General features: G+C 52.6%; 1 protein-coding gene across 1 annotated transcript; it reads right to left on the bottom strand.

Moving 5' to 3' along the window:
• Nucleotides 1–2,623: 2,623 nt before the first annotated feature.
• LOC125363043 (serine protease inhibitor A3N-like) lies at nucleotides 2,624–10,175 on the bottom strand (the record flags this gene model as incomplete). Its single annotated transcript, XM_048362018.1, has 5 exons — nucleotides 2,624–2,833; nucleotides 3,852–4,002; nucleotides 6,213–6,486; nucleotides 8,170–8,770; nucleotides 10,143–10,175. Coding segments are annotated over 5 exons (1,269 nt in total), but the record flags the coding sequence as incomplete, so codon positions are not given.
• Between the last annotated feature and the right edge of the window lie 2,081 nt (nucleotides 10,176–12,256).

Here is a 12,256-nt window from a genome sequence, read left to right as displayed (position 1 = left end):
TGAGTTCTGACAATTGTGGTTTGAAGCCACCCAGTCCCAAAGTCTGTGAGACTCTCATCTCCATTCACCAGTAAAAAGCCAAAGGCAAAGCTGTGGCCCCACTGGTAGAGTGCCAAACTGGAGTGAAAAGGCTAAACAACAGTGCCCAGATCCTGAATTGAATACACACTACCAGCCCACTCACAAACACACACATCACAAGCATTCGGGTTAGATCCATCCCTCTTTGAATAACTGTTTTATGTTCTTCAGGTCTCAATATTGCCATCATTGAATACATATTTAATTACATTACTTAGTTGAATTGAGAATAGATTTCTTGCATGCTAACTGGACTCTTGCATGCTAAAGTGGATTGGTATTGTAGCTTCACCTTGTCCTGAAGCCAGGCTCCTTCGTTCTCATTTTTCTGCCACCCCTGTGGATTCTGCAGGCGCCATGTATACAGGGTGCTGTGTGGCACAGTGCTTTCCAGGGACCGAGAGAAAGGAAGGAAAATTGCAAAAAAGCAAAGCATAAGCCATCTAATGCAGCATCTTCGAGAAGCCTCCAGAGCCAGCTCCTCCACTTATAACAGGATGTTAGACACTGGATTCCTTAGGTCAAATCCAGGACTCTCTCCATCACATTTGATTAAGAATTGTGTAATAGCGAAGGGCAGAGTAAGGAGAACACCCATCACCTTTAACCGACTTAACCTTTCCAGAGCCCTCCCTCTCTCCTCCCCACCCCACCACCCTCCTTTCCATGGACGTCATGTTTGATCAGCCCTCTGATTAGGCCCACAGAGAATTTCCGTCAATAGTCACAGGAGTGAGCTTGGATGGGAAACTTTGGTCCTGGCCAATAATGTAAGAAGGACTCAGAAGAGACACCCTGAGTAAGAACCATCAAGCTCAGCCCCTCTTGGATTCCTGATGCTGTGAGACAATAAGTGTTTATTCTTGCAAGCTGTGGTGTTGGGTTGTTTCTTTCCTGGCAGTTCATGACTCAGCCATGTACACTGCCCTCTCCTTGGCTCATTACACCAGAAGAGAAATTTTAGAAGACAGCCAGACTATGTGATAACACAAACCCTGGCCACATAAGTTACTAGATGTGAGTCCCTGTTTCTCCTCTTTGCACAAAATCACTTTCCATCCCTCATCCCACAATACCTCAGAACTTGGTTTTAGTCCTGGCCTTCATGATTGTTCTCTTCTCTAGGCTTAAGAGCTGTCCCACCCTCTGGCAGACATGGGTTGTATGGACTGTTCTTTCTGCTCTACAGGGGAGAAGACAAACCCAGGAGCTTCCTAGTAAGAATGAGAGCAGGGATGCTGAACCTCCAGTCCACGCACTCACCCCAGCAGTGAGCACAGCCCACTCATGGCTGACCATGGCCAAGCATGGCTGACACAGCAGCCCCTGGGCTTCAGTTCCCTGCTGAGGTCACCTGGGGGAGGTGGAGGCAGGATGCATTGGCTCAGAGCCTGGGCCTCTTCTGTGGCAGCCCACCCCAGGCCCTTGGGGGGACTGGTTGGAATTCAACAGAAAAAGGAAGACACCCATGGGAACAGCTCATCTGTCTCTTTCTCTCTCTTTTTCTTGGCCACCATGCCAGAAACAGCTCTGCTACCATTCAGTCTTCAGGGGAAGAACCCCATGTGTTTCTAGATCGTTCCTCCATCCTTTCCCAGGTGGGGATAACACCTACTGATATAGCGACTAACTCCATGGCCTTGGGGATAGTGCGGTTTTCCCTGTGCTGCCATTTCCTCAGCTGTGAGTGTATTAGTAATAACTTCTAGGTCAGAGCCCATCACAGCGTCTCAATGAGTCATCTCCAGTTGGCTGGAGGAAGATGTCTAGTAGTACTCCATGAGGAGAGATGAGGACCACTGTTGTGGCTGAAGGGCACAGCTGTCAACAACCAGATGTGTGCTCATTTGCTCCTAGGCTGCATCAAGTGTTGTGATACAAAGGTCATAGGTCATTGTTCAGGTGAAGTCCTTCTATGAACCCAGAAATAGCCACCGGGAACCAGCTGGAGGAGCTGGGGTGGGGTGGTGTACAGAAGGGGGGTCCCACAAACTGGTCCCCAGAATCTGCAGGAGTGAAAGATCCAGAGGGTCTAGAGTCCCAGCAAGAGACCATGGGTGATACAACCTGGGTAACTAGAGGGGAAAAACTGAACTCACATCAAGGCACCAGGTGGCCCAGAGTTCAGAATGGGCTTAGAGCAACAGAGTCCCATCTCAGTGCTGAACCTGAGATGCAGGTGGATTTGACTTTGTGCTCACGTGGACCCGAACAGGCTATTGAAGCTGAAGACAGAAAGGACCAGAGCTTGGGTTGGGACTGAGCTGCTCATGTGTTGGGGGAAGTGGCTTTTCAAGAGAGGCAGACAGACACAGAGAAACAGGGGGGGAGGGGGTCAGGATGGAGGGCACAGGAACAGTGTCCAGGCCCAGGGTGAGGGTTTACTGTGGCCAGAGCCCCAGATGGAGCCATAAGGTTGTCACAGAGTCACTGCCACCTCCCCAGTGTGGACCTGGCCACTGGGCTCATGCAGCGTGGGCTGCACACACAGGCCTGTGTGTTGGATGTGTAGCCCTGCTCCTCAGTGAAAGCCACAGCTCAGTTAGGAGCTCTGTGACTGACTGGGGTTGGACACTTTGGCTAGAAAGAGAATGGTGTCACTGTTTGTGTCGTAGATGTTCATCAGAAAGGGCTTGTCGTATTGTAGAATTGTTGGGTTCAGCGTTCCAGACAAAGGTACGATTTTCATTGCGGTGGCGGCCGCGGCTTCAGTGCCTTCCTCTGCCACATCAAGCAGAGCGCGGTGCACCACCTGTGGGGACACCAGAGTGTTACTGATGACAGCCAGGGGTGCAGGAGGAGGCAGCTGGCCTGAGGACCCCCAGGGGACACCCCTCTGCCAAGCGTCACCCACTGGCCGGTCTCCTTGCTCTTCCTCCCTCCACCAGCTGGCTGCTTATGCAGTGTGAGATGCACAGGCAGAAGAGATTCCCTCAGAGCCACAGGGGTGAAGGCGAGGCGCCCTGACCACGATCTTCTCTGTCTGAGTCCAGAAACTGCCCTGCCCCTAAAGTTCACTGCTGTGAGGAGGGGCAGGAGCAGAACCAGGTATTTTTCTGTCAGCAGCTTCCACCTTGAAGCTGCCATGCCTGTGCTGGCCAGGGACAGCGCGCCTGCTCCAGGCACTAGGGGGCGCTCTGCTATGTGGCATGAGACAAGGCTTTGCATGCTGGGAGCAGCTAGGCACTCCCTTCTCCTTTCCACAGGTCTAATCCAGGGCTCAGGGGCCCAGGATGTTGGGGTTGCAGTGGAGGTGCAGTATTGCTCCTTTGTTCTTAGTGACATGCTTCTAGAAATGCAGTTAGAGGATCCCACCATGCCTTCTTCCAGGCTCATGGCATACAATATTTACTCTATCATTCTGGTCTCTTCTCCCTTTGAGCTCTACTTCCTCATTGTGTCCTGGGTCCTAGCCAGGTATTCTTGCCCTAAACAAGAGGAGAGGGGAAGGCCTGTGTCCTCACAGTGGGCTGTGCCTGGTGCCTGCAGCTGTTCAAGGCCAAGGCCAGGCTCTTTCCCATGCTGGGCTTCTGGAGAGGCATCCAGTTACAAGGCAGTGGGGTGGGGGAGGGTGCTGCTGCCATTGCATTATGGCAGGAGGAGGAGCAGGGCAGGGGCCTGGCTGTCCTGGGGTGGGCATGCCCAGGGAGGGTGACTGGATGTGGGGAGGTGGAAGTGTCTGTCCATATTCATCAGTCCCCTCCCCAAGTGCTCACTGGCCCATTCAAGCCCAGGCATGGGGCATGAACAGCTGGAAGCTGACCACTCACCTGGGCGACCTGCAGTTGGTGACATGTTGTGATTCCTGACAGGTCACATTGTGTGGAGAAGGCTTCCCTGATGCCGATGTGGGGAAGAATTCTCTGCAGTTCATAGCTGCCCGAGATGGAAAACTTGGGCAGGTAGAGCTCATTTATGAACCTGGAGAAGAAGACAACAGCTGAACACCACATCGTAGCACCCCCTGTCTCACAGCATGGGCTGTGTGTGATCCTCCACTGTCACCCACTCCTTCTATAGAGAAGACCTCATCCCTTCCCTTTTTTTCATGCCTCTTCTTTACCCCTTACTGCTTGGCAATACATGTGAGTACTCGTATGTGCCAGGCAGTGTTCCAGGGTGGCATTGGTGCCCGGCTAAGGCTTCTGAAGGCCTTTCTGCAGCTTAGCTCAGCAGAGGGGGCGGCACTGTACCATGAACCCACAGCCATTTACAAGGGCAGACACACAGCTACCTGCCCCACAGACAACTGAGAGGTTTTCTGTGGGAGGCAGTGGATGGGTCTGGGCAGGGACCACAGTCAAGACATGAAGGTCTTCCACGGCCACCAGGGATGCTAGCTGTGCAGTATCTCTGCCCATTCACTGATTTGTACAATGAACAGCATTTACTGAGTGCACTATGGGCTCTGCAGGTGCAGACACAGCCCCTGTTCATTAGTAGATGGAAGGCAACTACGACTTCACTTCACTTCTCCACTCAGAATGTTTCCTTGAACCCTGCTCTGTGGTCCTATGTGGAGATGAAGGGAGGGGCGAGTCTAGAGGGAGAAAATGGAGGAGTGGGCTGGGACCACAGATCCTGGGATCTCCTGGGAGTCATGAGATGCGCAGACATCTGAGCAGTGTCTGGGGTCTTCGATGATTACAGACCTAGGCCCTTGTCTTGACGGTTTATGAAGAGCCGTCCACATCCAGACAAGGGAGGCAGTAATGTTTCCTTGGCTCCCACTGCAGAGCCCTGGCCCAGAATGTCTTCCCTGTGTTACTTTCCTTCACTATTAGCATGGCTTTTTGGCCTGGCTTGTCTTAGATTTATCCAGGATTTCACCCCTACTCATACATTAGGGTGCCTCCTGAAATGCTGCCCCCAGGGGCTCTGCCTGAGCGCCTGGCTTCCCCTGACTGTCCTCTCCTGCCCCATGATTACCCCACAAAGTGGTCTCCACCACGTAACCAGGAGATGCCCTTACAACAGCGTCCGGGTCCATCACTCCTAGAAAACCCCAGAGGAGGACGGTCAGGGATTTCCAGGGTCTCCATGGCTCTGCATGACCCTGACCTCTCCTGCTGTCCCCTCTCTTCCTGGACTGCACACATGCTGGGCTTGCTGGCTTTACAGGCTTTGTGCTGGCTGTTCCCTGGTTTGGGACCCCTTCCCCAACTCCCATGGGACTCTGTCACCTCCCCTCACCTTTGACCAGTGGACTCTTGCACATCACCTAGCAGCTGTGCTATGACACAATTACAACCTCCCATCAGGTCCAGCTCCAGCCAGCCGGACACTTGGACCTTCCCTACTGTACCCTCTAATTTACCAAATGCTTTACTGGCTTACGTTTCTCTTTATCTTTCTCCCAGTCTCTTCTCTCATTCATACTATAAGCTACCCAAGGCAGGAATTACAAAATGGTGTGTTTTTTTCTCTAATATAATTTTATGATCTAAATCCATGCCTAGCACATAGTATTTCATTTTGTGTGTACCAGACCTGAGCTTCAACTCTGGGCCTGGGTGCTGTCCCTGAGGTATTTAGCTCAAGGTTATTGCTCTACCACTTGAGCTACAACTCCACTTCCAACTTTTTGGTAGTTAATTGGGAATAAGAATCTCATCGATTTTCTTGCCTGGGCTGGGTTTGAATCTTGATCCTCATATCTCAACCTCTTGAGTTGTCAGGATTACAAGCATGAGCCAGCATTGCTGGGTTTAGTAGCTGTTTAAATAATCACTCAGCTAAGGCAGAATTGAAAAGAATAGGTCATGGATGAAAGGAATGGTGCATCTGTGCAGAGCTCCTTATTGGAGCCTGAGTCACTTTGCCCTCCACTGACCAAAGTGCTCCATCTCCTTCTGCCTTTACCAGCACATGTGGGCCGGGATTGCCTTGGAAATTGCTCATGAACTTAGAATATGCTAGCAGGCATGAAAGCCTCGTCTCTTGTTCTGTCTGTTGTCGTAAACTAAGAAAACCTATCAGGCCAGGCAACAGAGGGGAAAATGACCTCAGCTTCCTCTGGACTCTGTGTGACTTTCATACCCCTCAGCATCAGACAAGGCCAGGCCCTGAAATGAGTCACGCACTCTCAGTGAGGTGGGAATTAGGGGAGCCGGCTGGTGGGGCAAACATACCTGGGCTTCAGGTTGTTCCTCCACCTGGCCAGGGTCTCCGGGAGCAGCTTTGCTTCCACCTTCTGCATTTTGCCCTGGTCAGGGAGGATGAGGAGGGCGCTGACATTGCCTAAGTACTTCAGCTCCACCACGGTGCAGGACAGCGCTTCGTCCCGCAAGTAGGGTACGGTCAGGTCCTCAACCTTCATCATGGGCACCTGCACGGATTGGCTCTTGTTCAGGTAGAACCTGGACTTGAAGGTATGCTCGGGGTCAAAGGGTGTCTCCCACTTGGCTGCAGGAAAGCAATTGATCAGAGACCATGAGAGAGCTATCTTGGTTCGGCTTTGGAGCAATGATGGCCCCAGGTTGTCTACAGCCACCCACAATCCCTCCTAGCAGGGAGCCCTGGCTGAGTTAGGAGAAATACTTGGGCAAATGAAAAGGTCCTTGGGGTTTGGTTGAGATGTAGAAATCTGGTATGGAAAGAGAGCTGTGAAAATATGACATGGTTATTGGTGCTAAATGAGAAGTGAGTAGGAATCTGCGGGGTCAGGAGTGGATGAAAGAGTAGGGGTTTAGGGGCTGGGGATATGGCCTAGTGGCAAGAGTGCCTGCCTCGGATACACGAGGCCCTAGGTTCGATTCCCCAGCACCACATATACAGAAAACGGCCAGAAGCGGCGCTGTGGCTCAAGTGGCAGAGTGCTAGCCTTGAGCGGGAAGAAGCCAGGGACAGTGCTCAGGCCCTGAGTCCAAGGCCCAGGACTGGCCAAAAAAAAAAAGAGTAGGGGTTTAGAGAAAGTGGGGGGCAGGGGAGGAGTCAGGATACCAGAAGGTACTGGAGGCTGGGACAAGCAGGGAAGCCTTAGTTCTGGAAAATGAAGTAAGTAATTATTAATCCCAGACACTGCTGTACGCAGAAAGACAGACTGAGCTCTACCTGCAACTTGGTGCAGGGACGGTAACGAAACCCCGGGAGTTCACTGTGGTCGCCTGGGCCATTCTACATCAGGCGGCTGTGGGCCCAGCCAGGCCCTGTCCTCTCCTAACTCCAGCCCTGCTCCCTCAGCACTGTGGTCTCCAAGACTGGCTGGGTTTCCTGTCTGTAACCTAAGACCCTCCCATCGTTCTGCTCTGGGCCATCCCCAGTTCAGCCTCAGACCCAACGCCAGCCATGGCACAGTGCGGTTGGGTTTCCATCTCAGCCTCTGGGCTCTCCACATGGCTTCGTGATCTGGGGAAATCACATGGGTGTTGCTCCTGGGGTCTCAGAATGGGCTCTTGTCACCACCACCTGTGCGCCCTCAGGCTCAGCCCTCTGCTTTCTCCCTCCTCCCCCGTCAGTCCTCCTCCCCCAGGACTGAGTCACAGGCACTGTCCTTCAGGCTGACGTTTGCACTGCACCCCCAGGAGGTTGAGGTGGGCATTGCTGGGTTGCTATCAGTGTGATCAGAATCCAGGGTGCACAGAACATGGAGTCTGCTCCTCCCAGAGGCTCTTCCCCAGGTGGGGCCCTGCCAGAGAAGTGCCAGGTTGTAGAACTGGGTGGCCTGGCTTCTTAGGAGCCTCCCTATGTTTCCCCTGGGAGATGGCCCCTGTACCCCAGCTGGATCCTCACCAGAGACAAAGCCGTCTCCCCAGCAGAGACACGCCTGTTCCGGCACATGCAGGCAGGGGCATCCAGGCTTGCCCTGTTAGTGGACACTCTTGGAAAGGGTATGGATCTCACCCAGTTGGAGGGATTTACAAGGAGGGCTGGTGCCTTCTGTGGTCTGGGAAAATTTAGATCTGAGTCTTGGTTAGTGAGGTGACTCAATGCTGCGGCCAGGCACCACAACCCCCATGGAGACAGCTAAAGGGTGGGCGAAGCTTGGGGCCTGTGTCACCCCAACCCCAGCACTTCCTGTCCAGGGCACACGGATCACCCTGAGAGCTCAGAACTCTGTTTCCTCCCGACCCCAGCACAGCCGCTCACCTTTCAAGTAGATGTAATGCACCAGAATCACGGCCGTGTCCTGGTCCAGGTTGCTGATCAGGTCTACGATCTTCCCGTGGGTCTCATTGCTGACGAAGTCATTGATGAGCTGCTCAGCGGCTGCCGGCTGCTCGAAGTCGGTGGGGACAACCTGGGCCGCGTACAGGGCGCGCGCATCGTCCAGGAACGAGGCCAGCACCTCCAGCTGCTCTCGGATGAACATGGCGTTGCCCATGCTGAGCTGCAGCTGCTCGCGGGGCTGGTTGAGTGTGCGCACGAGGTGCTGGAAGCCCCGGTGGTTGTCGGCCACGCGGCTCAGTGTGGGGCTGAACTTCAGGCCTTTCACGATCTCTGCCAGGGTGGTTCCTCGGGCCCCCAGGCCAAGCAAGGCCACGCTCGTGGAGATGCTCACGGGGGAGAAGATGACATTGTCATCAGGATTTGTGAAGACCAACAGTTTGTAGAGGTCCAAGGCAAATTGGGTGTTGCTAGAGGAAACGGTGCTGAGCATGTCTGCCTGCATAGCCTTGTCCTGCTCCTCCTGGACTGGGCTCTCCTCATCCACTGTGCCACCAGGGTGGCAGCACACAGCCAGCAAGAGCCCCAGAACCAGGGCCAGCGCCATTCCCTTCATTCTGGAAAGAAAGAAGCCTTCAAGCCTGGGAGGAGCAGCTGGTGCCTCAGCCGCCATCTCCTATGGCCTCCCACTCTGCCTGCATTCTGACCCTCTACCCTTTGTTGGCTGTGTGATCTCCCAGGGAAGGTTCTGGAAGGTGCTGTTGTGGTTACTCAACAGGTCCTGTGTTTCTTTCTACCAAGGAGGAAAATGATATCATTGCTACTGTGTGTGTGTGTGTGTGTGTGTGTTCGTGTGCGCTTGAGCGCATGTGCACACGTGTGTTTTGTGCCTTTGTGTGGGTGTGTGTGCGCCCGCACGTGGGCGTGTGGTCTAGTGGACGAACCTGACAGGCAGAGTCAAGGGAAAAGATTAGAAAGGAGGAAGTTGCTTTTCTTTGTCTCTTCCCTGTCTCCAGAGCAGTCCGACAGCACTGCACACTTACTGTGCTCTCCATGAAAGGCAGCACCTAGACCAGGCCAGGCCAGCGCCTAAATGTAGTGCAGATTATTTGAGGGCAGCACACAAGCCTGCTTGGGCTGGGCCTGCAGCTCTGATGGCCCTGGAAATGTTTATTGATTTGCAATTGGCATAAAGACTCTGGGCTGTGAAAAATTCTTTCCAGCCCTCCAGGTTTGGGCGTGGTCATTTATTTCCACCTTCAGGCTGGAAAGGCGTTCAGGTGAGGAGAAAGCAGAGCGCATGTGTGGGGGGAAGGATCAGACAATCCCCCAGGGCCTCGGATCCCCCCTTCCTGCAGCATGTCCTGTGCTCAGGGGACACAAGTGATGCAGGTGGCTGGCTCCCCGGGGTGTCCCCTAGAGTCTCCTCCTTCCACATGAGACTGGAGCTGTGCACAAGTGACCCGAGTGCAAAGCCTGTCACTAGCAACAGAGTTCCTCCCTGTCAGCCTCTGCCAGCTCTGTCCTGGCCTTCAGAGGAGAAGGGAGGAGGGGAAAGGAAGGAGATGAGGAGACAGGGAGCAGGAAGAGAGAGGAAGGAGGGCGTGAGGAGAAAGTTGAGGGAGAAAGAGGAGGAAGGGCCAAGGAGGAATGGGGGAGAGGGAGGAGGGGAAAGGAGAAGGGAGGAGCAATTAGAGGGGAGATGAGGTAAGGGGAAAAGGAGAGAAGAGTAGGGAGAGAGGAAGAGGGAGAGAGAGAGATTGGTTGGGAGGGTCAGCACACATCTGTCCAGTCGGACCCTCTCCAACCACGTCCCAGAACTGTCCCGACTCCCACCCTGGGGCCCTGGGCTCGGTGCCTAGACCCCCACCCTCCACAAGTCCTGGGTTCCAGACCACAGCCAGCGCCACCCAGCAGCATCGGGGCCTTCACTCCCAGGAACAAACCTCAGCGTTGCCTGCCCAGAGCTGCTGTCCAGAGCGAGATGGTCACCCAGCCGCAGTGCAGGGGTTTCTGGACTGATCCCTAATGGCTATTTATGCCTGTGAAGACTTCCTTCTCCTGCTTAGGAAATGCTGGCTGGGACAATCGATGGCTTGTTCTGATTGGAAAATGCCAGATGATCATTTCTTGTAACCTGGGTTTCGGAAATCTACTGGGATATCCAGTTACAGGAACCTCCTCCCCCACCCCCCACCCAGTGCTGTTTCTTAAAACAACAATCTCAACCAGAATGGTGGAAGGGGTGACATTGATCAAGATAAACTGTACTCATAAACAGACTTATTGAATTTATACCTATTTGTACAACTAATTAAAAATCATTTTTTAAAAAAATAAAGAGAAACATCTGTATTTGTGCACCTGTGTCTCTGTGTGTGTGACCGTGTGTGTGTGAGCCTGTGTGTGTGTGAGCCTGTGCGTGTGTATGTGTGTGTGTGAAAGCATGTGCACTATGTCACTCTATGCGCCTTTAGGTTCAGTAGGGTATCCTTCCCCGGGGTTGCTGGGCCTCAGGGCTCTTCCTGTCCTCACAGGAACACCTAGAGAGTTGGGAAGCAGGGTATCAAGAGTTCGCTTGCTAGGGGGCCCCAGTCATCATGTTCTCCGCGTCTTTGGAGCCTCCTTTTCTTGGGTTTCTTCCTTTTCTGCCTCTTCTCCTGTTTCAAGCTCAGTAACTTTGAAGTTCGGGTCTCCTCATACTTCATCTTGGGCCTGCCCTGGGCTCCTAACCAAACTGCCTTCCATAACATCTCCTGAGAAACCTGGGTGGAATCCCCCCAGGTTCCACAAAGTCATGTTTGGAAACCTCTGGATTAGCAGAGAGCTGATAGCTTGGGCCTGAGGGCTTTGGTCTGTTTCCTGAGGCTGCTACTCACTATCTGTGTGACCTCTGGCCCTTATGTCTGGCCTTCCTTATGTCTAAGAGGCAAGATGAAGGGAAGCAGGCAGCTCATTCTGAGAAATGCACTGCTGGCTACTGCCCAGCTTGGATAAACACCGTGGAGTGTCCTTTCAGAGACATAGATGAGGCTGGGACCCAGTGGCTCATATCTGGAATCCTAGATACTTAAGAGGCTGAGATCTGACGATTGTGGTTTGAAGCCACTCAGTCCAGAAAGTCTGTGAGACTCTTGTGTCCATTCACCAGCAGAAAGCCAAAGGTGTAGCTGTGGCCCCACTGGTAGAGTGCCAAACTGGAGTGAGAAAGCTAAGCAACAGTGCCCAGATCCTCAATTGAATACACACTACCAGCCCACTCACAAACACACACATCACAAGCATTTGGTTTAGAGCCATCCCTCTTTGAATAACAATATTCAGGTCTCTGAATATTGCCTCTATTGAATACATATTTAATTACATTATTTAGTTGAATTGTGGATGGAACTCAGAGACTCTTGCATGCTGAAGTGGGTTGGTATTTTTATCTTCATCTTGTCATGGAGCCAGGCTCCTTCATTCTCATTTCCCTGCCACCCCTGTGGATTCTACAAGCACCATGTATACAGGGTGCTGTGGGGCACAGTGCTCTCCTGAGAGAAAAGAAGGGAAATTCCAGAAAAGCAAAGCACTGGCCATCTAAGGGAGCACCTTCTAGAACCCTCCAGAGCAAGGTCCTCCACTTATAACAGGGAATGTTAGGCCCTGCTCTCAACTTGCTGGTTTCCTTAGGTCAGATCCATCCACTCTCTCCATCACATCTGAAGAAGAATCATGTAATAGCGAAGGGAAGAGAATGGAGAACACCCATTTCTCTTCCTTTGGAATTCCTCTTCCTCCTTCATCCTTTCCACAGCTCTGTATTCTCACCAGTTTAAGTGGATGAGTTCATCTGTCCAATCTTCTTGTTTTGTTTCTCACACAGGATTCTACTGTGTTTCTTAGGATCCTCTTGCTCAGCCTCCTGAGGGCTGGGATTCTCAGCACCATTCAATCAATTACTTCTTTTTATTTTTTACTTTTTGTCAGTTGTGGGAATTGAACCTGGGGCCTGGGCATTGCTCCTAAGATCTTTTGCTCAAGGTTAGCATTCTAGCACTCAGAGCCACAGCCCCACATCTAGTTT

The sequence above is a fragment of the Perognathus longimembris genome, chromosome 14 (genome assembly GCF_023159225.1).
Source record: "Perognathus longimembris pacificus isolate PPM17 chromosome 14, ASM2315922v1, whole genome shotgun sequence".
NCBI lineage: Eukaryota > Metazoa > Chordata > Mammalia > Rodentia > Heteromyidae > Perognathus > Perognathus longimembris.
This window is presented reverse-complemented; position numbering and strand designations above follow the sequence as displayed.